The sequence below is a fragment of the Lipotes vexillifer genome, unplaced genomic scaffold (genome assembly GCF_000442215.2).
Source record: "Lipotes vexillifer unplaced genomic scaffold, Lipotes_vexillifer_v1.1 scaffold158, whole genome shotgun sequence".
Taxonomy (NCBI): domain Eukaryota; kingdom Metazoa; phylum Chordata; class Mammalia; order Artiodactyla; family Lipotidae; genus Lipotes; species Lipotes vexillifer.
Genome location: NW_006788189.1, coordinates 1,792,975 through 1,818,742, shown reverse-complemented (window position 1 = coordinate 1,818,742; position 25,768 = coordinate 1,792,975). Strand labels below are relative to the sequence as shown.

The following is a 25,768-nucleotide window of genomic DNA, read 5'->3' as shown; positions in this document are numbered from 1 at the left end:
ATCCTGTGATAAACCATGATGGAAAAGAATATGAAAAAGAATGCGTATATATATGTGTTTGTGTGTAACTGAATCACTTTGCTGTACAGCAGAAATTAACACAACATTGTAAATCAAATATACTTCAATAAAATAAATTAAAAAAATAAATAAAATACAGTTCATAAAAATTGACCCCATTAGAGACAGCCAGTTTAAACAGACTAATTTCCGTAGAAGAAATAGAGAAACTTACCAAGGAATTTCCATATAAAAAGGGACAAAGGCCTAAGGTTTCACCAAAATTTCTTTGAAGATTTCAAAGACCAGATAATCATAGTGCTTCACAACTTTTTCCAGAGCTTTGAAAATGAAGGAAAACTTCTTAAGAAGTTTTTTATAAAAAACTTATAAAAGAGAAATAATACAAAAACCTGATAAAGAAAAAGAAAATTACAAATATCACTCATGAATATTCATGAAAACAGTCTACATAAAATACTAATGAACAGAATCCAACACCACACTATAAAAATGATACAACATATCCAAGTGGGATTTATTCAGGAATACAAGGTTGATTAGATATTAATAAATTAACTAACACACTCTATGTATAGATTTAAGGAGAAAAATCTCTTTATTTCCACAGATGCTGAAAAGCCTTTGGCAAAAATCATTACTGATTCCTGTTAAAAACACTCAAGAAAATAGAAATTGATGGATATTTTTTAACATGTGAATACACACATGTGCACATGTACACACACACACACACACACACACACACACACACACACCTTTGTACTTAAAGCCAGCATTTCATTTAATGGGGAAACAGAACTTTCCAGTAAGATCAGGAACAAGGTAAGTTTGCCCACTGTCTCCACTACTATTCAACATTATACTAGAGGTATTAGCCAATTATACAAGAGAATCAATTACAGGCGTGAGATTTGGAAAAGAAAAGTAAAACTATCTCTATTTTGCAAATGATATTAATGTACACAGAAAACTCTAGGGAATCAATGATGAAACTAACATTTCGGGCTTCCCTGGTGGTGCAATGGTTGAGAGTCCACCTGCCGATGCAGGGGACACGGGTTCTTGCCCCAGTCCGGAAGGATCCCACATGCCGTGGAGCGGCTGGGCCCGTGAGCCATGGTCGCTGGGCCTGCGCGTCCGGAGCCTGTGCTCCGCAACGGGAGGGGCCGCAACAGTGAGAGGCCCGGGTGCCGCAAAAAAAAAAAAAAAAAAAAAAAACTAACATTTCAATAAAGTAGCAGCCTGTAAAATTATCATATAGAAATCAACAGCCTTCAACTATACAAACAATGACCGGTAAGAGTATATAATAGAGAAAATCCCATCTATGTGACAACAGAGAAGATAAATTACTTAGGAATAAATGTAATAAGAAATCTAAAAACATCTACATGAGGAAAACTTTAGCAAAACAAAAGTAGCCTTGAACAAATGGAAAGACATTTCTTGTTCTTGTGTAAAATAACTCTATATTATAAAAATGTCAGGTCTCCCTAAGTTAATTTATAAATTGAATGCAATCCAATAAAAATAACAATGATTTTTAATTTACTTTTTAAAAAATTGAAGTATAGTTGATTTACAATGTTGTGTTAATTTCTGCTGTACAGCAAAGTGACTCAGGTATACATATATATACATTCTTTTTTATATTCTTTTCCATTATGGTTCATCCCAGGACATTGAACATAGTTCCCTATGCTATACAGTAGGACCTTTTTTCCCATCCATCCTACATGAAATAATTTGCATCTACTAACCTCAAACTCCCAATCAATCCCTCCCCCACCCCCCTCCCCCTAGGTAACCACAAGTCTATTCTCTATGTCTGTGAGTCTGTTTCTGCTTCACAGATAGGTTCATTTGTGTCATACTTTAGATTCCACATATAAGTGATATCATATGGTATTTGTCTTTCTCTTTCCGACTTACTTCACTTAGTATGATAATCTCTAGTTGTATCCATGTTGCTGCAAATGGCATGATTTCATTCTTTTTCATGGCTGAGTAGTATTCCATTGTATATATGTACCACATCTTCTTTATCCATTCATCTGTTGATGGACATTTAGGTTGTTTCCATGTCTTGGCTAACAACAAAATTTTTTAATGGAACAAGTTGGTGCTAGATTTCATATGGAAAAATAAACATGCAATCCAAGAATAGCAAGGAAAACTCTAAAAGGAAAAGATATAAGGTGACTAGCCCTACAAGACGTCAAAACATACTATAAAACATCTATAATTAGAGCAGTGTGGTGCTAGCACTTGAACAAACAAGCCCATTATCACAGTTTGTCAAGTCTATCATAGAAAAATCAGAAATTAAGTCAAGTACATATGGAGCTTTAGTATATGATAAAGGTAGCAACTCAAATCACTAGGGCAAAAAATGGACTTTTTCATAAATGATGCTGGAACAATTGGTTAGCCATTTGGGGAAAGGATAAGATTGAGCTATACCTTACACCATATTCAAGAATAAATTCCAAATGATCTAAATGTAAACTGAATCCATATAAGTATTAGGAGAAAACTAGGTGAATTTCTCTTTAATCTGCATATAGAGGAAGGCTTGCTAACTATGACTCAAATCCAGATTCACTAAGTGCATTAAAAGAAAAAAGATTGCTAATTTTTAAAAATATTTATTTATTTATTTGGTTGTGCTGGGTCTTAGTTGCGGCAGGCAGGCTCCTTAGTTGTGGCTTGCTGGCTCTTTAGTTGTGGTATGGGAACTCTTAGTTGTGGCATGCATGTGGGATCTAGTTCCCTGACCAGGGATCGAACCTGGGCCCCCTGCATTGGGAGTGCAGAGCCTTAACCACTGCACCACCAGGGAAGTCTCCCAATAAATTTGATTAAAATAAAAAATAATGATTTTTCATGGCAAATATCACCATAAACAAAGTCATAAGACAATCGACAGACTGGAAGAAAATATTTGCAACATACATTATAGATAAAAGACCAATCTGCCAGTATATAAGTAATTTAAAAATTGAGGGGGAAAGAGGGAAAAAGCAAACATTAAAAACAAAGAAAACCTGGCAAAAGATCAAAGGTAATTCAAAAAATTATATATGAAAATGAAAATTTTTTCAACCTCACTCATAAGAGAAAAGCAAATTAAAACTACACAAAAATACCATTTCTCACCTATTGCATTATCAAGTTTTTAAAATGACAACCCACTCTCATGGTGAGCAAGTGGATAAACAAGCATCTCATAAATTGGTGGAGGAAATGTGAATTAGTACAAGCTTTGTAAAGGGTAATTTGGCAGTATCTAACAAAACTACCCATGCACTTACCTTTTGAATTAGCAATGCCATTTCTAGGAATTTACCCTGAAGATATATCGGACAATAAGAAAATACATTGCGTAATGTTTATTATCAAAGCATTGTTTGCAGTTGCAGAATATTTTCAACAATCCAAATGCCACACTTTGTTTTAGTCTGCTCTGGCTACCATAACAAAATACCATAAACTGGGTGGCTTAAACAACAGAAATTTATTTCTCACAGTTCTGAAGGTTGGGAGGTCCATGATCATGGTGCCAGCAGATTTGATGTCTAGTGAAGGTCCACTACCTGGCTTGCAGATAGCTGCCTTCTCTCTGGCTCACCTGTCTTTTCCCCTGTACAAACTCATGGAGAGAGAGCTGTTGTGTCTCTTCCTCTTCTTATAAGAGCACTAATCCCATGAAAGGGGTTCTACCCTCATCCAAATCTAATCATCTCCCAAGGCGCGCCCCCCCAACTCTTAATACAATCATAATGGGGGTTAGGACTTCAACACAGGAATTTTGAGAGGACACAAACATTCAGTCCATAATAACAGCAGCTAAATAAACAATGGTACATTCCCACAATGGAAGTTGTTTAAAAAAATAAAAAGGACAGAGGATTTGGTTGATTCTTTTGCTTCTGTTTGTTTGTTTTTTATATTCCACATATGAGTGAAATCATTTGGTATTTTTCTTTCTGGTGGTGGTTACCTGAGGAAAAGGGGTGTGGGGGAAGGTGAAATGGGTAAAGGGGATCAACTGTGTGGTGACAGATGGAAACTAAATTTTTGGTGGTGAGCAGCGAAGTAGAAATATGTTGCATACCTGAAACATAGTTATAAACTAATGTTACCTCAATAAAAAATAAAATTTTTAAAATTTTTTGAAAGAGGAAAATCTCTATGAATTGATATGATTTCCAGAATTTACTGTTAAGTTTAACAAAAACAAAAAAAGCAAAGTGCAAAAAGTTATCTAGAGGGACTTCCCTGGTGGTCCAGTGGTTAAGAATCTGTCTTGCAATGCAGGGGACACTGGTTCGATCCCTGGTCAGGGAACTAAGATTCCACATGCCATGGGGCAACTAAGCCTGCACACTACAACTAGATAGCCCACATGCTGCAACTACAGAGCCCATGTGCTCTGGAGTCCACACACCACAACTACAGAGCCCACGTACTCTGGAGCCCATGCACCACAACTACAGAGAAGCCCAGGCACCACAACGAAAGATCCCGCATGCCACAACTAAGCCAATAAATAAATAAATAAACTTTTTTTAAAAAAAGGTTATCTACAGTATACTACCTATTGTGTAAGAAAGAAGAAATAAAAATAAAGAAGGAAAAAATAAGAAAATACACATGTGTCTACTCACTTGACCATAAAGAAACAGACAAGATAAACTATAAGCTAAGACTGGGTACCTATGGGGCATGTCAGGAAATGGATGGAAAAGACAGAGGAAATATGGGTGGGAGAAAGACACTTATCTGAATATAATTTTTGGTACAATCCAGACTTTTGGAACCATGTTAGTGTTTCACATACTCAAAAAAGGAAAATAAGTAAAATCATCAAGTAAGGGGAAAATTTAATAAAACTAAAATTTAACCCAATCCCTTCCCCCAAATGAACCAAACTGCATATCAAATGAATAACATAACCACACTGAAGGGAGATTGGGAAAAGAACCCAGGTAACATTTGAACACAGTATTAGGACTACATGTCCTCAGGCTAAAACCCCAAAACATCCCTAAACAAGCACTGAACTCTAATTAGTAGGCTTATTTTTCACAGAGGCAAAAATTAGCACCTCTAAAACTACTTTATGTACATGCTAGGACTGAGTAAATAAAAAATATATTGTGTAAATGGGAGCCAGTTTTCTCACTGTCAGAGAAGGGAGTTGTAAATATGAAAGTAAGGATAAAATAAACCCTGTGCCTTGAACTGGAATTACAGCTATCAATGTGAACTCATGGGGAGATAGATGACAGATAGATAGATTAGATAGGTAGGTAGGTAGGTAGGTAGATAGATAGATAGATAGATAGATAGATAGATAGATAGATAGGAGAGAAGGGAGGGAGGGAGGAATGGAGGAAGGAAGGGAGATATTAGATGAATATTAAAATGGATATAGATGTATGAAGGTGTATATATATATACTCATGTAATGCTACTTCTAGCACAGATCAAGTTCTCAATAATGTCCTTTTCCAGGCTCTCAATTTCATTCTAACTGGTGTATTTTTCTGTTCCTGTGCCTACAGCACTCTTCTTATAAATTATCACATTAATATTTTTGTTTATTTTTTAATTGCAGTATATTTGATTTACAATGTTGTTAGTTTCTGGTGTACAAAGTGACTCAGTTTTATATATATATATACACACACACAAACATATACATATATTTTTTTTCAGCTTCTTTTCCATTATAGGTTATTACAAGATATTGAATAATTGAATATAGTTCCCTGTGCTATACAGTAGGGAACCTTGTTGTTTATTTTTTCTTTTTCTTAGATTTTTTTGATGTGGACCATTTTTAAAGCCTTTATTGAATTTGTTACAATATTGCTTCTGTTTTATGTTTTGGTTTTGTGGCCACGAGACATGTGGGATCTTAGCTCCCCAACCAGGGGTCAAACCCACAACCCCTGCATTGGAAGGCGTAGTCTTAACCACTGGACAACCAGGGAAGTCCCTGTTTATCTATTTTATACATAGTAGTGTGTATCTGTTAATTCCAAGCTCCTAATTTATTCCTCCCCTGCCTTTCCCCTTTGGTAACCACAAATTTGTTTTCAATGTCTGTGAATCTGTTTCTGTTTTGTAAATAAGTTCATTTTTTAAAGATCCCACATATAAGTAATGTATATATTTATCCTTCTCTTACTTACTTCACTTAGTATGATAATCTCTAGTTGCATCCATGTTGCTGCAAATGGCATTATTTCATTCCTTTTTATGGCTGATTCCAGTATTCCAGTGTGTATATATACCACATGTTCTTTATCCATTAATCTGTCGATGGACATTTAGGTTGTTTCCATGTCTTGGCTACTGTAAAGAGTGCTGCTATGAACATAGGGGTGCACGTATCTTTTCAAATTATAGTTTGTTCAGGTATATGCCTAGGAGTGGAATTGCTGGGTCATATGGCTACTCTATTTTTAGTTTTTTGAGGAACCTCCATACTGTTTTCCATAGTGGCTGTATCAACCTACATTCCCACCAACAGTGTAGGAGGGTTCCCTTTTCTCCACACCCTCTCCAGCATTTATTATTTGTAGACCTTTTGATGACAGCCATTCTGAGGGGTGTACGATGATACTTCATTGTAGTTTTGATTTGCATTTCTCTAATAATCAGCAATATCGAGCATCCTTTCATACGTTTGTTGGCAAACTGTGTATTTTCTTTAGAGAAATGTCTATTTAGGTCTTCTGCCCATTTATTGATTCGGTCTTTTTTTCCATATTGAGCTGTATGAGCTGTTTTGTGTTGTTTATATTTTTATAGTTATTTTACAATTAGTTTTTAAATTCCCTTGAAAAACCTGGTAAAGAATTTGATTTAAAATAGACTTAACTTACAAATTAATATAGGCAGAATTGATATCTTTCAGAAGACTAACCCTAAGCATTTCTAATTTCCTATGCTATTATAAACTACTTTTGCTTCAATTTCCAACTGATTGTTGTTAGTTCATAAAAATGTTATTGAGTTTTATATGTTGATATATACTGCAACCATGCTAAACTCACTCATTTGTACTACAGAAAATTTTTCTGTAGATTCCATGAGATTTTTACACAGATAATCAAGTCACCTGCAAATAAAGATAGGTTTATCCCTTCCTTTCTAGCCTGTATGACTTTATTTTTTCTTACCTTATTATACTGGCTAGCCTCCAGTACAGTGTCAAATAAAAGTAGCGAGAATGGACATACTTGCTTTGTCCCTGACCTTAGTGGGAAAGCATTGTCTTTCAACATTAAGTATGCTGTTAACTGTAGGTTTTTTGTAGATGCCCTGTATCAGTTTGAGAAAGTTTTCACCTATTCTTGGTTTCCTGGGTTTTATCATGAAAGAAGGTTGGATTTTGTCAAATATTTTCTTTTTATCTATTGAGATGATCAGATGGTTTTTCAACATGAGGAATGATATTGATTTCAAATGTTAAAACAACCTGCAATCTTCGGGTAAAATCCATTTAGGCATCATGTATTATTCTTATTACAGATTTTCAGATTCGATTTGTTAAAATTTTAAGAAAATTTTACATCTATATTTATGAGGGATATTCGTCTGTAGTTTTCTTTTCCTGAACTGTCTATGTCTGCTTTCATTATCACAGTAATGCTCTCTTCATAGAAGTATTTTTAGGGGGAAGGAATATGTACAGTTGTTCATAATATTCACTTGCTATCCTTTTAGTATCTGTAGGATTTGTAGTAATGTCATCTCTTTCATTCCCAATATTGGTATTTTGTGTCTTTTTTTTTTTTGATCAGTCTGGCTAAAAGTTTATCAATTTTACTTTTCAAAGAACCAGTTTTAAGTCTCTGTTGGTTTTCTATATTGTTTTGCTTCTATCCATTGACTTTCTGTTTTGATTTTTATCTCCTTTTGCTTGCTTTGTATTTTATTTGCTCTTCTTTTTGTAGTTTCTTAAATTGGAAGCTGAGGTCAATGATTTCAGATCTTCCTTCTTTTTTTAAATATTTGTTATTACTTTTGTTTTTCTTTTTGTGGCTGAATCAGGTCTTACTTGCAGCACACAGGATCTTCATTGCAGCATGTGGCATCTTGTGTTGTGGCGCCCAGGCTCTTCACAGTGGCATGTGTGCTTCTTTCTAGTTGTGGCACACAGGCTTCTCTCTAGTTGTGGCACATGGACTTCTCTCTAGTTGTGGTGTGTGGGATTTCTCACTCTAGTTGTGGCATGCAGGCTCCAGGACACGTGGGCTCTGTAATTGTGGTACGTGGGCTCCATAGTGTGTGGGCTCTGTAGTTTGTGGCACACCAGCTCTCTAGTTGTGTCATGTGGGCTTAGTTGCCCCATGGCATGTGGGATCTTAGTTTCCTGACCAGGGATCAAACCCACGTGCGCTACATTGCAAAGTGGACTCTGACCACCAGGGAAGTCCCAGACCTTTCTTATTTACTAATATAGTTTAATGGTATATATTTCTCTCTAAGTACCACTGCTTGCATTCCCCAAGTTTGGTATGTTGGTTTTTCCTTTTTTAACATCTTTATTGGAGTATAGCTGCTTTACAGTGTTGTGTTAGTTTCTGCTGTATAACAAAGTGAATCAGCTATATGTATACATATATTCCCATATACCCTCCCTCTTGCATCTCCCTCCCACCCTCCCTATCCCACCCCTCTAGGTGGTCACAAAGCACCAAGTTGATCTCCCTGTGCTATGCAGCTGCTTCCCACTAGCTATCTATTTTACATTTGGTAGAGTATACATGTCAATGACACTCCTTCACTTTGTCCCAGCTTACCCTCCCCTACCGTGTCCTCAAGTCCATTCTCTACATCTGCGCTTTATTCCTGTCCTGCCCCTAGGTTCATCAGAACCTTTTTATTTTTAGATTCCATATATATGTGTTAGCATATGGTATTTGTTTTTCTCTTTCTGACTTACTTCACTTTGTATGACAGATTCTAGGTCCATCCACCTCACTACAAATAACAATTTCATTTCTTTTTATGGCTGAGTAATATTCCATCATACATATGCGTCACATCTTCTTTATCCATTCATCTGTTGATGGACACTTAGGTTGCTTCCATGCCCTGTATATTGTAAATAGTGCTGCAATGAACACTGTGGTTCATGACTCTTTTTGAATTATGGTATTCTCAGGGTATATGTCCAGTAGTGGGATTTCTGGGTCATATGGTAGCTCCATTTTTAGTTTTTTAAGGAACCTCCATACTGTTCTCCACAGTGTCTGTACCAATTTACATTCCCACCAATAGTGCAAGAGAGTTCCCTTTCTCCACACTCTCTCCAGCATCTATTGTCTGTAGATTTTTTGATGATGGCAGTTCTGACCACTGTGAGGTGATACCTCATTGTAGTTGTGATTTGCATTTCTCTAATCATTAGTGATGTTGAACATCCTTTCATGTGTTTGTTGCCAATCTGTATATCTTCTTCGAAGAAATGTCTGTTTAGGTCTTCTGCCCATTTTTGGATTGGGTTGTTTGTTTTTTTGATATTAAGCTGCATGAGCTGCTTATATATTTTGGAGATTAATCCTTTGTCAGTTGCTTCGTTTAAGAATATTTTCTCCCATTCTGAGGGATGTCATTTCGTCTTGTTTATGGCTTCCTTTGTTGTGCAAAATCTTTTAAGTTTCATTAGGTCCTATTTTTTTATTTTTGTTTTTATTTCCATTTCTCTAGGAGGTGGGTCAATAAGGATCTTGCTGTGATTTATGTCATAGAGTGTTCTGCCTATGTTTTCCTCTAAGAGTTTGATAGTCTCTGGCCTTACATTGAGGTCTCGAATCCATTTTGAGTTTATTTTTGTATATGGTGTTAGGAAGTATTCTAATTTCATTCTTTTACATGTAGCTGTCCAGTTTTCCCAGCAACATTTATTGAAGAGGCTGTCTTCTCTCCATTGTATACTCTTGATGCCTTTATCAAAGATAAGGTGACCATATGTGCCTGGGTTTATCTCTGGGCTTTCTATCCTGTTCCATTTATCTATATTTCAGTTTTTGTGCCAGTATCATACTGTCTAGATTACTGTAGCTTTGTAGTATAGTCCGAAGTCAGGGAGCCTGATTCCTCCAGCTCCGTTTTTCTTTCCAGGATTGCTTTTGCTATTCAGGGTCTTTTGTGTTTCCATACAAATTGTGCAACTTTTTCTTCTAGTTCTGTGAAAAATGCCATTGGTGGTTTGATAGGGATTGTATTGAATCTGTAGATTGCTTTGGGTAGTACAGTCATTTTCACAATGTTGATTCTTCCAATCCAAGAACATGGTATATCTCTCCATCTGTTTGTATCATCTTTAATTTCTTTCATCATTGTCTTATAGTTTTCTACATACAGGTCTTTTGCCTTCCTAGGTAGGTTTATTCCTAGGTACTTTATTCTTTTTGTTGCAATGGTAAATGGGAGTGTTTCCCTAATTTCTCTTTCAAATTTTTCATTGTTAGTGTAATAGGAATGAAAGATTTCTGTGCATTAATTTTGTATCCTGCTACTTTACCAAATTCATTGATTAGCTCTAGTAGTTTTCTGGTAGCATCTTTAGGATTCTCTATGTATAGTATCATGTCATCTGCAAACAGTGACAGTTTTACTTCTTCTTTTCCGATTTGGATTCATTTCTTTTTCTTCTCTGATGGCTGTGGCTAAAACTTCCAAAACTATGTTGAATAATAGTGGTGAGAGTGGGCAACCTTGCCTTCTTCCCTATCTTAGCAGAAATGGTTTCAGTTTTTCACCATTGAGAACGATATTGGCTGTGGGTTTGTCATATATGGCCTTTATTATGTTGAGGGAGGTTTCCTCTATGCTTACTTTCTGGAGAGTTTTTATCATAAATGGGTGTTGAATTTTGTCGAAATATTTTTCTGCATCTATTGAGATTATCATAAAGTTTTAATCCTTCAGTTTGTTAATACAGTGTATCTCATTGATTGACTTGAGTATATTGAAGAATCCTTGCATTCCTGGGATAAATCCCACTTTATCATGGTGTATGATCCTTTTAGTGTGCTGTTGGATTCTGTTTGCTAGTATTTTGTTGAGGATATTTGCATCTATGTTCATCAGTTATATTGCCTTGTAGTTTCTTTTTTTTGTGACGTCTTTCTCTGGTTTTGGTATCAGGGTGATGGTAGCCTCGTCGAATAAGTCTTGGAGTGTTCCTCCCTCTGCTATATTTTGGAAGAGTTTGAGAAGGATAGGCGTCAACTCTTCTCTAAATGTTTGATAGAATTCACCTGTGAAGCCATCTGGTCCTGGGCTTTTGTTTGTTGGGAGATTTTTAATCACAGTTTCAATTTCAGTACTTGTGATTGGTCTGTTCATATTCTCTATTTCTTCCTGGTTCAGTCTCGGAAGGTTGTGCTTTTCTAAGAATTTGTCCATTTCTTCCAGGTCGTCCATCTTACTGGCATATAGTTGCTTGTCGTAGTCTCTCATGGCCCTTTGTATTTCTGCAGTGTCAGTTGTTACTTCTCCTTTTTCATTTCTAACTCTGTTGATTTGAGTCTTCTCCCTTTTTTTCTTGATGAGTCTGGCTTATGGTTTATCAATTTTGTTTATCTTCTCAAAGAACCAGCGTTTAGTTTTACTGATCTTTGCTATTGTTTCCTTCATTTATTTTTCATTTATTTCTGATCTGATCTTTATGATTTCTTTCCTTCTGCTGACTTTGGGGGGGGGTTTGTTCTTCTTTCTCTAATTGCTTTAGGTGTAAGTTTCGGTTGTTTATTTGAGATTTTTCTTGTTTCTTGAGGTAGGATGGTATTGATATAAACTTTCCTCTTAGAAATGCTTTTGCTGCATCCCATAGGTTTTTGGGTTGTCGTGTTTTCATTGGCATTTGTTTCTAGGTATTTTTTGCTTTCCTCTTTGATTTCTTCAGTGATCTCTTGGTTATTTAGTAGCACATTGTATAGTCTCCATGTGTTTGTATTTCTTACAGTTTTTTTTTTCCTGTAATTGATATCTAGTCTCATCACGTTGTGGTCAGAAAAGATAACTGATACGATTTCAAGTTTCTTAAATTTATCAAGGCTTGATTTTTGACCCAAGATATGATCTATTATGAAGAATGTTCCATGAGCACTTGAGAAGAAAGTGTATTCTGTTGTTTTTGGATGGAATGTCCTATAAATATCAATTAAGTTCATCTTGTTTGTCATTTAAAGCTTGTGCTTCCTTATTTATTTTCATTTTGGATGATCTGTCCATTAGTGAAAGTGGGGTGTTAAAGTCCCCTACTATGATTGTGTTACTGTTCATTTCCCATTTTATGGCTGTTAGCATTTGCCTTATGTATTGAGGTGCTTTATGTTGGGTGCATAAATATTTACAATTGTTATATCTTCTTCTTGCATTGATCCTTTAGTCATTATGTAGTGTCCTCCTTTGTCCCTTGTAATAGTCTTTATTTTAAAGTCTGTTTTCCGATATGAGAATTGCTACTCCAGCTTTCTTTTGATTTCCATTTGAATGGAATATCTTTGTCCATACCCCACTTTCAATCTGCATTTGTCCCTAGGTCTGAAGTGGGTCTCTGTAGACAGCATATATATGGGTCTTGTTTTCGTATCCATTCAGCCAGTCTATGTCTTTTTGGTGGGAGCATTTAATCCATTTACATTTAAGGTAATTATTGATATGTATGTTACTATTACTTTTTTCTTAAATGTTTTGGGGTTGTTTATGTAGGTCTTTTCCTTCTCTTCTGTTTCCTGCCTAGAGAAGTTCCTTTAGCATTTGTTGTAAAGCTGGTTTGGTGGTGCTGAATTCTCTTAACTCTTGCTTGTCTGTAAAGGTTTTAATTTCTCCTTCAAATCTGAATGTGATCCTTGCTGGGTAGAGAAATCTTAGTTGTAGGTTTTTCCCTTTCATCACTTTAAATATGTCCTGCCACTCCCTTCTGGCTTGTAGAGTTTCTGCTGAAAGATCAGCTGTTAACCTTATGGGGATTCCTTTCTATGTTATTTTTTGTTTTTCCCTTGCTGCTTTTAATATTTTTCTTTGTATTTAATTTTTGATAGTTTGATTAATATGTGTCTTGGTATGTTTCTCCTTGGATTTATCCTGAGTGGGCCTCTCTGCACTTCCTGGACTTGACTATTTCCTTTCCCATGTTAGGGAAGTTTTCAACTATAATCTCTTCAAATATTTTCTCAGTCCCTTTCTTTATCTCTTCTTCTTCTGGGACCCCTATAATTCGAATGTTGGTGCATTTAATGTTGTCCCAGAGGTCTGTGAGACTGGCCTAAATTATTTTCATTCTTTTTTTTTTATTCTGCTCTGTGATAGTTATTTCCACTATTTTATCTTCCAGGCCACTTCTCCATTCTTCTGCCTCAGTTATTCTAATATTGATTCCATCTAGAGAATTTTTAATTTAATTTATTTTGTTGTTCATCGTTGTTTGTTTGCTCTTTAGTTCTTCTAGGTCCTTGTTAAATGTTTTATTATTTTCTCCATTCTATTATTTCCAAGATTTTGGATCATCTTTACTATCATTACTCTGTATTCTTTTTCAGGTAGACTGCCTATTTCCTCTTCATTTGTTTGGTCTTGTAGGTTTTTACCTTGCTCCTTCATCTGCAGCATACTTTTCTGTCTTCTCATTTTCTTTAACTTACTGTTTTGGGGGTCTCCTTTTTGCAGGCTGCAGGTTCATAGTTCCCATTGTTTTCGGTGTCTGCCCCCAGTTGGTGATGTTGGTTCAGTGGCTTGTGTAGGCTTCCTAGTGGAGGGGACTGGTGGCTCTGTTCTGGTGGGTGGGGCAGGATCTTGTCTTTCTGGTGGGCAGGGCCACGTCCAGTGGTGTGTTTTGGGGTGTCTGTGAACTTAGTATGACTTTAGGCAGCCTCTGCTAATGGGTGGGGTTGTGTTCCAGTCTCACTAGTTTTTTGGCATGGGGCATCCAGCACTGGAGCTTGCTGGCCATTGGGTGGAGCTGGGTCTTAGCACTGAGACAGAGATCTCTGGGAGAGCTCTCACCAATTGATATTATGTGGGGCTGGGAGGTCTCTGGTGGTCCAATGTCCTGAACTCGGCCCTCCCACCTAAGAGACTCAGGTCTGACACCAGGCGGGAACACCAAGACCCTGTCAGCCACATCGCTCAGAAGAAAAGGGAGGAAAAAATAATAATAAAAAATTATTAACATAAAAAAATAATAATTTTTTTAAAAATGAAGAGAGTAACCAAACCAACAAACAAATCCACCAATGATAACAAGTGCTAAAAACTAAACTAAGGTAAACATATATATCAGAAACAAATCAGTTACAGACAGCAAACTCCAAGTCTACAGTTGCTACTAAAGTCCACCGCCCCAATTTTGGGATGATTTTTTGTCTATTCAGGTATTCCACAGATGCAGGGTACATCAAGTTGATTGTGGGGATTTAATCCGCTACTCCTGTGGCTGCATGGAGAAATTTCCCTTTCTCTTCTTTGTTCGCACAGCTCCCGGGGTTCAGCTTTGGATTTGGACCTGCCTCTGCATGTAGGTCACCCTCGGGCATCTGTTCCCACCCAGATAGAAGGGAGTGGAAGCAGCGGCTGATTAGGGGGCTCTCACTCACTCAGGCTGCGGGGAGGGAGGGGTACGGTAGTCATAATTAGAATGAGGGGCAAGCTTGCAGTGACAGAAGCCAGCATGACGTTGTAACAGTCTGAGGCGCGCCAGGTGTTCTCCCGGTGAAGTTGTCCCTGGATCATGGGACCCTGGCAGTGGCGGGCTGCACAGGCTCCCGTGAGGGGAGGTGTGGATGTGACCTGTGCTTGTACACAGGCTTCTTGGTGGCTGCAGCAGCAGCCTTAGCGTTTCAGGCCCGTCTCTGGGGTCCAAGCCGATAGCCGCGGCTCACGCTCGTCTCTGGAGCTCATTTAGGTGGTGCTCTGAATCCCCTCTCCTCGCGCACCGTGAAACGATGGTCTCTTGTCTCTTTGGCAGGTCCAGACTTTTCCCCAGACTCCCTTCCGGCTAGCTGTGCCGCACTAGCCCCTTCAGGGTGTGTTCACACAGCCAACCCCAGTCTTCTCCCCGGGTTCTGAACTCTGAAGCCAGAGCCTCAAGCTCCCAGCACCCAACTGCCTCGGCGGGTGAGCAGACAAGGCTCTCAGGCTAGTGAGTGCTGGTCGGCACCGTTCCTCTTTGCAGTAATCTCTCCGCTTTGCCCCCTGCACCCCTATTGCTGCACTCTACTCCATGGCTCCAAAGCTTCCCCCTTCCGCCACCCGCAGTCTCCGCCCGCGAAGGGGCTTCCTAGTGTGTGGAAACGTTTCCTCCTTCACAGCTCCCTCCCAGAGGTGCAGGTCCTGTCCCTATTCTTTTGTCTGTTTTTTCTTGTTTCTTTTGCCCTACCCAGTTACGTGGGGAGTTTCTTGCCTTTTGGGAAGTCTGAGGTCTTCTGCCAGTGTTCGGTAGGTGTTCTGTAGTTGTTCCACTTGTAGATATATTTTTGATGTACTTGTGAGGAGGAAGGTGATCTCCACGTCTTACTCCTCCTCCATCTTGAAGGTCCCCCTCCAGTATGTTGTTTTTTGTTCTGTGTTCTTTTATGTGATTGACAGGTGTAGCCACAAGAGGCGACACACGAGAGCCTCAGGAAAACAAATTTATTATGCTCCCAGGTCCTAAAATTGGATGCACAGCATACTGTTCCATGTAGGGCCACATGGGAAAGCCTCAGAGTGGTAAGCACGCAGAAAGCAGGAGCAAGGGGAAAGCTAAAGCTAGAATCTTTATTGGAGTTTCTGTGGGACAGGCAAGGCAGGGCAGAATGAACAGTTTAGAACTCTCTAGTTTGAATAATTTCAGCTGGCTCTACACTGTAAGGGTGGTCCCTAGTTGCCTGGTACCTGGGCCTGGGATGATTAAGACAGAGTATATTGCCTCCTGGGGTGTATGGGCCAGATAGAGGAGATATGGCTCTGGACTGTTTAGTCTGTAAATCAAAGACATGCTCCTGGCTGTGCCCTTTGCTGTCTCAAGAATTGGCTAGGCTCACTGTTTACAATAGCCAAGACATGGAAGCAACCTAAATGTCCATCAACAGATGAATGGATAAGGAAGATGTGGTACACACACACACACACACACACACACACACACACACACACACACACAGAGTGGAATACTACTCAGCCACAAAAAAGAATGAAATAATGCCATATGGATGGACTTAGAGATTATCATACTAAGTGAAGTAAGTCAGAAAGAGAAAGACAAATACCATATGACATCAGTTATATGTGGAATCTAAACTATGACACAAATGAACTTACCTATGAAACAGAAACTCATAGACATAGAGAACAGACTTGTGGTTACCAACAGGGAAAGGGGAGGGATGGATTGGGAGTTTGGGGTTAGCAGATGCAAACTAGTATATATAGAATGGATAAACACAGGTCCTATTATATAGCACAGGGAACTATATTCAACATCCTGTAATAAACCATAATGGAAAAGAATATGGAAAAATGTATATGTAACTGAATCACTTTGCTGTATACCAGAAACTAACAGAGCATTGTAAATTAGCTATACTTCAATTTAAAAAAAAAAAAAAAAACAGAATAGGCTAGTCTCAGCAAGGGGTATCTCTCCCCAACCAGAACAGTTTTTAAGATGTCAAAACATAATATACAGAAAATTATAAACAAAATCAATAGTTTTCAGACTTCCCTGGTGGCACAGAGGTTAGGAATCCACCTGCCAATGCAGGGGTCACGGGTTCAATCCCTGGTCCGGGAAGATCCCACATGCTGTACAGCAACTAAGCCCACATGCCACAACTACTGAGCTTGCACTCTAGAGCCCACAAGCCACAACTACTGGAGCCCGTGTGCTACAACTACTGAAGCCCGTGTGTCTAGAGCCTGTGCTCCGCAACAAGAGAAGCCACCGCAATGAGAAGCACACACACCACAACGAAGAGTAGCCCCTGCTCACAGCGACTAGAGAAGGCCCATGTGCAGCAACGAATACCCAACACAGCCAGAAATAAAATATATATATATATATATATATATATATATATATATATATAAAATGTAGTTTTCATTTTCACTCAATTCAAAAATAGTAATTTCCCTTTGATTTTTCTTTTTTTAATTTAGAATTGTGTTACTTAGTTTTCAAATATTTGGGGGTTTCCCACAGATCTTTTACCGATTTTTTATTTACTTCCACTGTGGTCAAAGAACAGAGCTTGTGTGACTTGAATCCTTTTAAATTTATTGGGACTGGTTGTATGGCCCAGAATTGAATCTTAGTAAATGATCTGTACGAACTTGAAAGGAATGTATATTCTACGGTTACTGGGTGGTGTTTTATAAATGTCACTCAGGTGAAGTTGGTTAACAGTGTTGTTTAAGTCTTCTGTATCTTTACTGATTTTTGGTCTATTTATTCTATCAATTATTGAGAAAAAGGTATTAAAATCTCTGAAATGTGAATTTTTCTATTTCTTCTTTCAGGTGTATCAGTTTTTGCTTCAAGTATTTTTAAGCTGTAATTAAGGGCATAAATGTTTAGAATTATTAGCTCCTCTTTATAAAATGACCCTGGTAATATTCTTTGCTCTGAAATCCACTTGGCCCAATATTAATATAGCTACTCCAGCTTTCGTTTGCTTCATGTTAGCATAGTATACATTGTTCCATTCTTTAAACCTATTTGCATCCTAATATTAAATCTTGTAGGCAGCATAATTTTGTTCTTCTTTAAAAAATCTGACAATTTCTGATTTTTAATTGAGGGCGTTTAGACCATTTCCTATTTATTCTCTACTTATCCCATCTGCTCCTTATTTCCTTCTTCCTCTTTTTCTGACTTCTTTAGAATTGAGTATTTTTCATGACTTCATTTTATCTCCTATATTGGTTTATTAACCATAATTCTTTATGCTATTTTAGCGGTTGCTTCAGTACCACAGGCGACTTTCAAGTAATGTTATACCACTTTATGTATAACACAAGAACCTTACAACAGTACACATCAACTTCTACCCTCTTGGCTTTTGTACTATTGTTGTTATACATTTCACTTTTACATGTTATAAACTCCACAATACATTTCCTTTGTTCTAAACAGTTATCTTTATTTTTTTATTGTGGTAAAATATATATAAACATAAAATTTACCATTTTAACCACTTTTAAGTGCACAATTTAGTGGCATTAAGTACATTCACACTGTTGTGCAACTATGACCACTATCTATCTCCAGAAGTTAGAGATCAGTTCTCCTTTAAAAAAATGTAAATAATAGAAAACCTTTTATATTTATCAAGGTAGTTTGTAGTGGTCTTCAATCCTTTGTGTAGATACAAATTTCTAACTAGCATTATATTCCTTTTCTCAAAGGACTTCCTTTAACATGACCTTTAGTGCCGGTCTGCTAGTAATGAATTCTTTCAGCACTCCTATATCTGAAGAAGAATTTCACTTTTATTTTTGAAAGATCTTTTCACTGGGTATAGAATTCTAAGTTGTTGGTTTTTTTCTTTCAATACTTAAAGATATTTCTCGATAGTTTTCTTTTTAATAAATTTATTTATTTTTTTTTGGCTGTGTTGGATCTTCATTTCTGTGCGAGGGCTTTCTCTAGTTGCGGCGAGCGGGGGCCACTCTTCATCGTGGTGCGTGGGCCTCTCACTGTCGCGGCCTCTCTTGTTGTGGACCACAGGCTCCAGACACGCAGGCTCAGTAGCTGTGGCTCACGGGCCCAGTTGTTCCGCGGCATGTGGGATCTTCCCAGACCAGGGCTCGAACCTGTGTCCCCTGCATTGGCAGGCAGATTCTCAATCACTGTGCCACCAGGGAAGCCCTCAATAGTCTTCTTGATTGCATATTTTTTAATAAGAAATCTCATCAAATATTTGGGGGTTTCCGACAGATCTTTCTTTTACTGATTTTAAATCTAATTCCACTGTGGTCACAGAGCATAGTCTGCCGTCTTTATCTGTGTTTCCCTGCACAAAAAGTGTCCTCTCTGGCTCCTTTTTAAAAAGTTCTGCCCTCACTTTTTCTCTCTCCTTTCACATTTTACTATTTAAGCAGCAAGAAGAAATCAGGTGGCTACTTGAACATTTTGCTTGCAAATCTTAGCAAATCTTGCAAATCTAGACCACAAAGTTCATTGGACACATTCTGCTTTCCATATAACTGCAGATGACAGTGCCACTAAATTTTTGGCCACTGTGTAATAGAGATCCCCCTTCCTCCAGTTTCCAATAGCAGCTTCTTCACTTCCTTTTAAGCACTCACTGGCAGTGTTCTCAAAGCCCAGATTTCCACTAATAGTCTGTTGAAGGTAACTTAGGCATTCTCTAACATGTTCCTCAAAATCCAGCCTCTTCCCACTTCTTAGTTCCAAAGCCACTGCCACATTTTTGAGTGTTTGTTACAACAGCATCCCACGCTTGGTACCAAAATCTATATTAGCTTTCTATTGCTTTGTAATCATGGGCAACCATGACCACAATCCATCTCCAGAACTTAGCAATCAATTTTCTTTCTTATAAAAGAGATGTAGGGGCTTCCCTGGTGGCACAGTGGTTGAGAGTCCACCTGCTGATGCAGGGGACACGGGTTCGTGCCCCAGTCCGGGAAGATCCCACATGCTGCGGAGCGGCTGGGCCTGTGAGCCATGGCCGCTGAGCCTGCGCGTCCGGAGCCTGTGCTCCATAATGGGAGAGGCCACAACAGTGAGAGGTCCACGTACCGCAAAAAAAAAAAAAAGAAAAGAGATGTAGATAATAAGACATTTTTTAATTTAAAATTTAAAATTTTGTGGCTTAAAATGACAACATTTATTATCTCACAGTTTCTGCACATCAGGAATCTAGGACCTTAGCTGTGTCATCTGGTTCACGTCTCTCACAGGATACAATCAAGGGGTAGGTTAGGGCTGTAGTCATCTAACCAATGTAGTCATTGGTTGTAGGCTCAACCAAGAGAGGAACAGTTTCCAAGCTCACTCCTGTGAGTACTGGCAGGATTCAGTCCACCGTGGGCCATTGGACTGAGGCTCCCTCCATTCCTTGCTATGTGGCCCTCGCCACTGGGCAGCTTACTTTGTCAGAGCAAGCAAGTAAGAAATGTCAAAGAGAGTATGGAAACAAGTCTTTTCATCATGAGTTGCATTTTCCTGGCTCTTTGCTTGCCTGGTAATTTCTGATTGGATGTCAGACAGTGCAAGTTTTACCTTATTGGTTGCTAGATATTTTTCTGCTGTAATAATTAGCTTTGTCCTGGATTGTAGTAAGTTACTTGGAAATAATTGGATCCTTTTGGGTCTTGCCTTCAAACTTTTGTTAGGACTCATGCAGCATTAGTTTAGGTCTAACTTTCTACAATAGTGAAGCAAAACCTTGCTAAACACTACCAGATGCCCCGTGAGTTGAGGATTTTCAGTCTGGCTGGTGAGAACAGGAATAGTCCAGGCCCTGGATAAGCTCCCCCTGACCCTTTCATGTGGTTCCTTCCCCAGCCTGGGGTAGCTTCTTTACATGCATGTGCAGAACAGTGAGTGCTCAGTGGAAGACTCAGGGCCCCTCAGCAAATCTCTTTGTGCAGCTCTCCTATTTGGTACTTTGTCCTATAAATTCCATCTGCTATGGGGTATAAGGGCTAGTTCAGGGAAAAGGCAGCAGGAAGGGATAACAGGATAGATGGTTACCAGTGAGAGGTTCCCTCACAACTTCCCTCAAGGTGTAAGCAGGCAGGGTTATTGTGTTCCTTTTATTTTAAGTCCATAAACTTTGAAAAGAGTCCAATTCAATAGTCACTGGATACCTACTATATGCCAGATATTGGGGTACAGATAGAACTCAAACCAACAGGATACAAAAATGTAAACACCAAAAATGAAAAAAAAAAAAAGGACAGCATAAAGGACATAGCACAGTACAGGAAACACTTTTAGGGGTAGGTACAGGAGTTAGGTTTCCTGGAGATGATACATCTCAACTTACTTTTAGAGAATAAATAGGAATTCGTTACATGGTGTCAAATAAAAAACTAATCCCAACTTGGCAAGGAGACACTTTATTTGAAAGGATTGCTGCAAAAAAAAGGGGAGGGCAGCTATTACAACAGGGAGAACACACTGACCACATGATCAGCAAGCATCTCAAGAGTTAAGCAGAAAAGTTTTTCTTTTACAGGGAGGAGGAAACACAGGAGGGGCTGAGGAAGTGGGATGACTGGGAGTGGCAATGGCAGATGGCAGATCAGACAGTGTTTTACCCTGAGTCCCACTGGACTCAGGAGGGACTGTAGGCTGAGCGTGGGCCAAAAGTCAGGGGCCTGCAGAAAGGAGAGAATCTTAACCAAGGTTTGGTTAACAAGCATTTTGTTCCAATTTGATCAGCGGGGACAAGCGCTTTACCTAATCATTCGAAGCAAAGAGTGGGAATCTGGAAGGTCTGTGTCTGGCCTTGTCACTGGTAGACAAGGAGGGCACCCATGAGCTTTATCTCAGACATGGGGAAAGGTGGTTCTTTGTGGTAAGCTGTTTTCCGGAACACAAAAGATGGCGGGGGTGGGGGCACAGGTGGGTGTGTGGTTCTTTGAAAGTCCCAGTTTTCCAGGATCACAGGGCTTGGGTAAAATTCAACGTTATCTGCAGACAGGTTAGAGAACAAGAAAACAGTGAGCAACAAGGAGATACACGAAGTGCTTGGCATTGCTTGAGTATCTCAAGCATGACAGGATGTGAGAACCTGGAAATAATACTGGTTATAATCCAGTCTGTGACATCTGGGTGCCACCCACTGGGGTGAGTGTCCTTAGCACGATGTGCCTGAGCACAGGCCTCAGGTCTGGCTGCTGGGGGCCATTTCCAGGGTTTGCACAGACACAGCGGCTCTCCACGGGTCAGCACCAACTGCTGGGCAGACTGTGAGAGTGCGTTTGTCCCCAAAAGGTCAGCTCAGTGAAGTGCAATTCAGGGAAGGTGGCTTTTGCTCCGAAGCACTCTTGACAGAATGAATGTGGTCTTCTCCCTGAGTGGGCGATGACGGCTGGGATCACTGCTGCCGGGCAGCAGGGGTAGGCAGGACTCCAAGTCGAGCGGCCTTAGTTAGCACAGGCTTCCAACACTCCCCAGGTGCGGGGCTGCCGCCTCCTAGAATGAGCCTCCTCAAAATAACACGTTCTTCTTCATGACCTATGCCTGTGCGTACCTGCCTGTCTTCTATGGACCAATCCTGCCTCGTGTGTCTTTTCCTGAACACCTTTTCTTTCATACCAGGAACAGAGAAGAAAAGCCCAGAGACATCTTTCAGAATAGACGAACCAGCCGTTAAAGATCCAAGGGTACTAAACTACTATTAGAAGAGGAATCCAGCCTCCCAGCCACATCAACAATGTTTCTGGGGGGGCGGGGGTAGAAATAAGAGTTGATTCTCTCCGGGAAGATCAACCATCAGAAGCTGTGTGCACTGTGGCTCCCTACGAAGGTGATGGCCTTCGGGTGACCTAGAGGACCTACAGCTGTGGTACCTCCCATGGCACTCACCTGAGCTGAACAGGGAGGGGCCAGGCAGCACTGCAAACTGCTCAAGCTCCTCCATCACTCTGGAGCACCGTCCCCTGTCAACACTGCGCACTAACGGGCAAGTCTTCTCGTCTCTCTAGTGCTCCCTGTGGATGGGCCCCATCTAATTCCTCTGGGCCTGCCACCAAGTGGAGCCCTGATGGAGGTTTGTCATCTAGACATAGCCCATGCCTGTGACAAGGTGTAAGAACAAGGCGTACGATGAAGAGTGGTTAAACATCCCAGTGCTGTTTATTCAGGAGAACAGTAAGATAAATACACCTAAATATTACAAATTTTTATGTACAGGAATGACCACTCCCCAACAAGTTTAAAAAGCAGTCTGAAAAAAACAAAAAATACAGTCCCCCAACTCCCACTTTCAAACCCTGGAATGCCCAGGAAGACAGAATCAAGCTCTTGATGCATTTTCTTCAACACAGTCAACAGATATTGAATCTACATTGGTTTGGCCGATGCTATTGGAAAGAACGCGGATGTGGAAAGAAAATGCTATGTTTAAAATCCCTTTCCAATGCTGGCACTAGGCACCCAAGTTTCACCTACGTGACCCTTCATTTCCTGAAGCGCTTGAAAAGCGGGTGCACGTGCTTAGTGGAAGCCTTGCTCCGTGACGAGTGGTACTCCATGTACACTGTGTCATCGGCCCCAGACATAGAGCTCATCGTGCCGAAGCGTCGAGACACCTGCAGGGCAACCCAGCCCACCATTAGTTTACAAAGCAAAACACCCTCCTCCTATAACATTTATAATCATAATAAGATAAATGTATAAAACTTATAAAAGTTTCATAGATTTTATTATTTTTAAATAACATTTACTGACCACTTAGTATGCCTCAGGCATTGTTCTAAGCAGCTTATACTTATTTACGTGTCTTACCTCATCTAATCCTCACAACCATTATAATCTCCATCTTACAGAAGAGGAAACAGGTACAGAGAAATGAAGTATTTGTCCAAGATCACACAACTCTTAAACAGATGGGACTTGAACCCAGGCAGTCAGCTTCAGATTCCCTGTACCTAGCCATACACCACCCTGCCTCTCTTAATGACAATTTCTAAACAGAATTTTAACAGTGAGGGCAGGAGTCCCTCAAAATCTCCTGGGACCCTACCATAAGGCTTTGAATAAACTGGAAATCCTTTCTAGCCCTGGGCCTGAATCTTGGCTCTGTGTCTCACTGGGTGGCCTTGGGAAAATACTGAATGTCTGCACCTCAATGAACTCATCTGTAAAATGGGGATAACCACATCTGCTTGACATGTGTGGTGTGAACAGAAATCACAGAAGTCAAGGGTCTGATCCCGAGCCTGGGACATCACTCAGACCAGATTCCAAGCAAAGTACGCAGACAGGCACTGAAGCCACGCCTTGCACAGCCTCACCTTGGGTGACCCACTGTGAGGTGGAATTGACTAGATACCACCTTCAGACACAGAAACAGGAAGTTTCCCTGGGCTCCCATGGAGAGTGCCCAGGAGGAGGCCCAGCCCCCAACCCCCAGGTCTGGGGACAGAAAGGTCTCAGGCTGTGGGAAGGGCAGCACCTCCCTGGTGACAACTGCTTCCTTCTTCCCTTGTTCCAGCCATCACTCACTTTCCAGCTCTAACACCAACTTAGTTTCAAAAGCACCTGATGAAACAGTACTTCTCTCCTCGGAAGGGCCTGGTAATAAGAATGCCTCATAATGATACTTTCATTAGTTATACCGTATTATATTTGCCTGGCACATAGCAGGCATTCAATAAGTATGTGCAGAATAACTGAAAAGTTGTGCATTTTCAGAGAACTCTAAATTTTTCGAAGAATGTATGGAAACTACAATATGAGTTGATTCTCAGACCCATTTTACAGCCTGGAAGGCTCAGTTTCATTACTGAGGAGGAAGCCAGGGATAAGGTGATGCGCCCAAGGCGAAAAAGGCAGCCCCAGGTCTGTCATGCTCCTTCCAGTAGCCACCCTAGGCAGAGCCTGGGCTCCCACATCCAAATACTAACAAATACTTACGCCAGACTGCTATGTGAACAGAGCAGGAGACCAACCACACCCGCCGTGGGCTCAAACACATAAAACAAGACAGACGCACAGCACGGTTAGCAGGGGTGTTTTCGATTATTCTCTTCTCTACAGTCTCCAAGATCTTAAGAAAATCACACAGGCACATACACACAAAGGACTGTGCAGGCGTATGTGTGTCTAAGACGCTGTCCTTCGGGAAAACTGACATGTGGAGCCTCACCCACTCACTCACCTGGCTGGATTTGGAGCCAAGTTCTCCCGCCACCACCTCCTCCTCAGCATCCAGGTCAGAGGCTGCCAGGACCTTCTGTAAGAGTTGCTGTTGCTCCTCTTTTGTTGAAAATGCCAAGTCCTCCTCCTCCATGTTGGCAAGCTTTGTGATCACCTGCAGCGCAGAACCCTCTTGTTTTCTCTCCCTGGACCCGAACCTGCCTTCTCCTGGGCTCACCTGGTCTGGTCACTTCCCCCCTCAGGCCCAGCAGAGCAGGTGGATAATAACGGAGAGCTCCTCTTAGGGAGTGCAGAGACCAGCCTCAGAGCCACTGTCAACAAGGAGCTTAACTAATGACTGCAAGGCAGGAGAGGTTCAGGAAATTCTAGAAAACTCTGCTCCCAACACATGGCAGCTAAGTGATCACTTACAGAAGATCAACAGGGATCGCGGCAATCTTAAAACAACCATTCTGGTAGTTTTCCCACCTTGCACCAGGTAAACAAAGGACCAAAAGCCGAAAGGCATAGCCGGCTGCCTTTCAGGAAGGCCTTCAACCTCTGGGCTTGGCACCCAGGGCTTCCAGCAGGAGGTACACTTACAAATGATAGGATATTAAGAATGGATTTATAAGATTTTTTTTCCAAAAGAGAAAGATAAAAGCATGGTGGAGATTTGGTTTTCATTTCTTTGGAGATAACTTACTACAAGGCCTACCTATCCCTGCAGAAAGCTTGGGTTGATTACGTACAGCAGGGTCCCCAACCCCCGGGCTGAGGACCAGTGCTGGTCCGCGGCCTGTCAGGAACCAGGCCGCACAGCAGGAGGCGAGCGGCAGGAGAGCTAGCAAAGCTTCATCTGGTGCTCCCCACGGCTCACATTACCGCCTGGAC

The 25,768-nt window shown here is 40.2% G+C and overlaps 1 protein-coding gene and 1 non-coding gene across 2 annotated transcripts in view; both read right to left on the bottom strand.

Moving 5' to 3' along the window:
* Positions 1-2,793: 2,793 nt before the first annotated feature.
* Positions 2,794-2,866, bottom strand: TRNAG-CCC (transfer RNA glycine (anticodon CCC)). Its single transcript has one exon. It is a non-coding gene; the product is annotated as a tRNA-Gly (tRNA).
* Positions 2,867-22,851: 19,985 nt separating this feature from the next.
* ERCC3 (ERCC excision repair 3, TFIIH core complex helicase subunit) overlaps positions 22,852-25,768 on the bottom strand; it is a 37,259-nt gene continuing 34,342 nt past the window's right edge. The window contains exons 14-15 of the mRNA XM_007461304.1: positions 24,897-25,049; positions 22,852-23,325 (exon numbers count right to left, since the gene is read on the bottom strand). Of these exons, the coding sequence (XP_007461366.1) occupies positions 23,194-23,325; positions 24,897-25,049 (285 nt within the window). The 3' untranslated portion in view covers positions 22,852-23,193. The remainder of the gene's footprint in view (positions 23,326-24,896; positions 25,050-25,768) is intronic.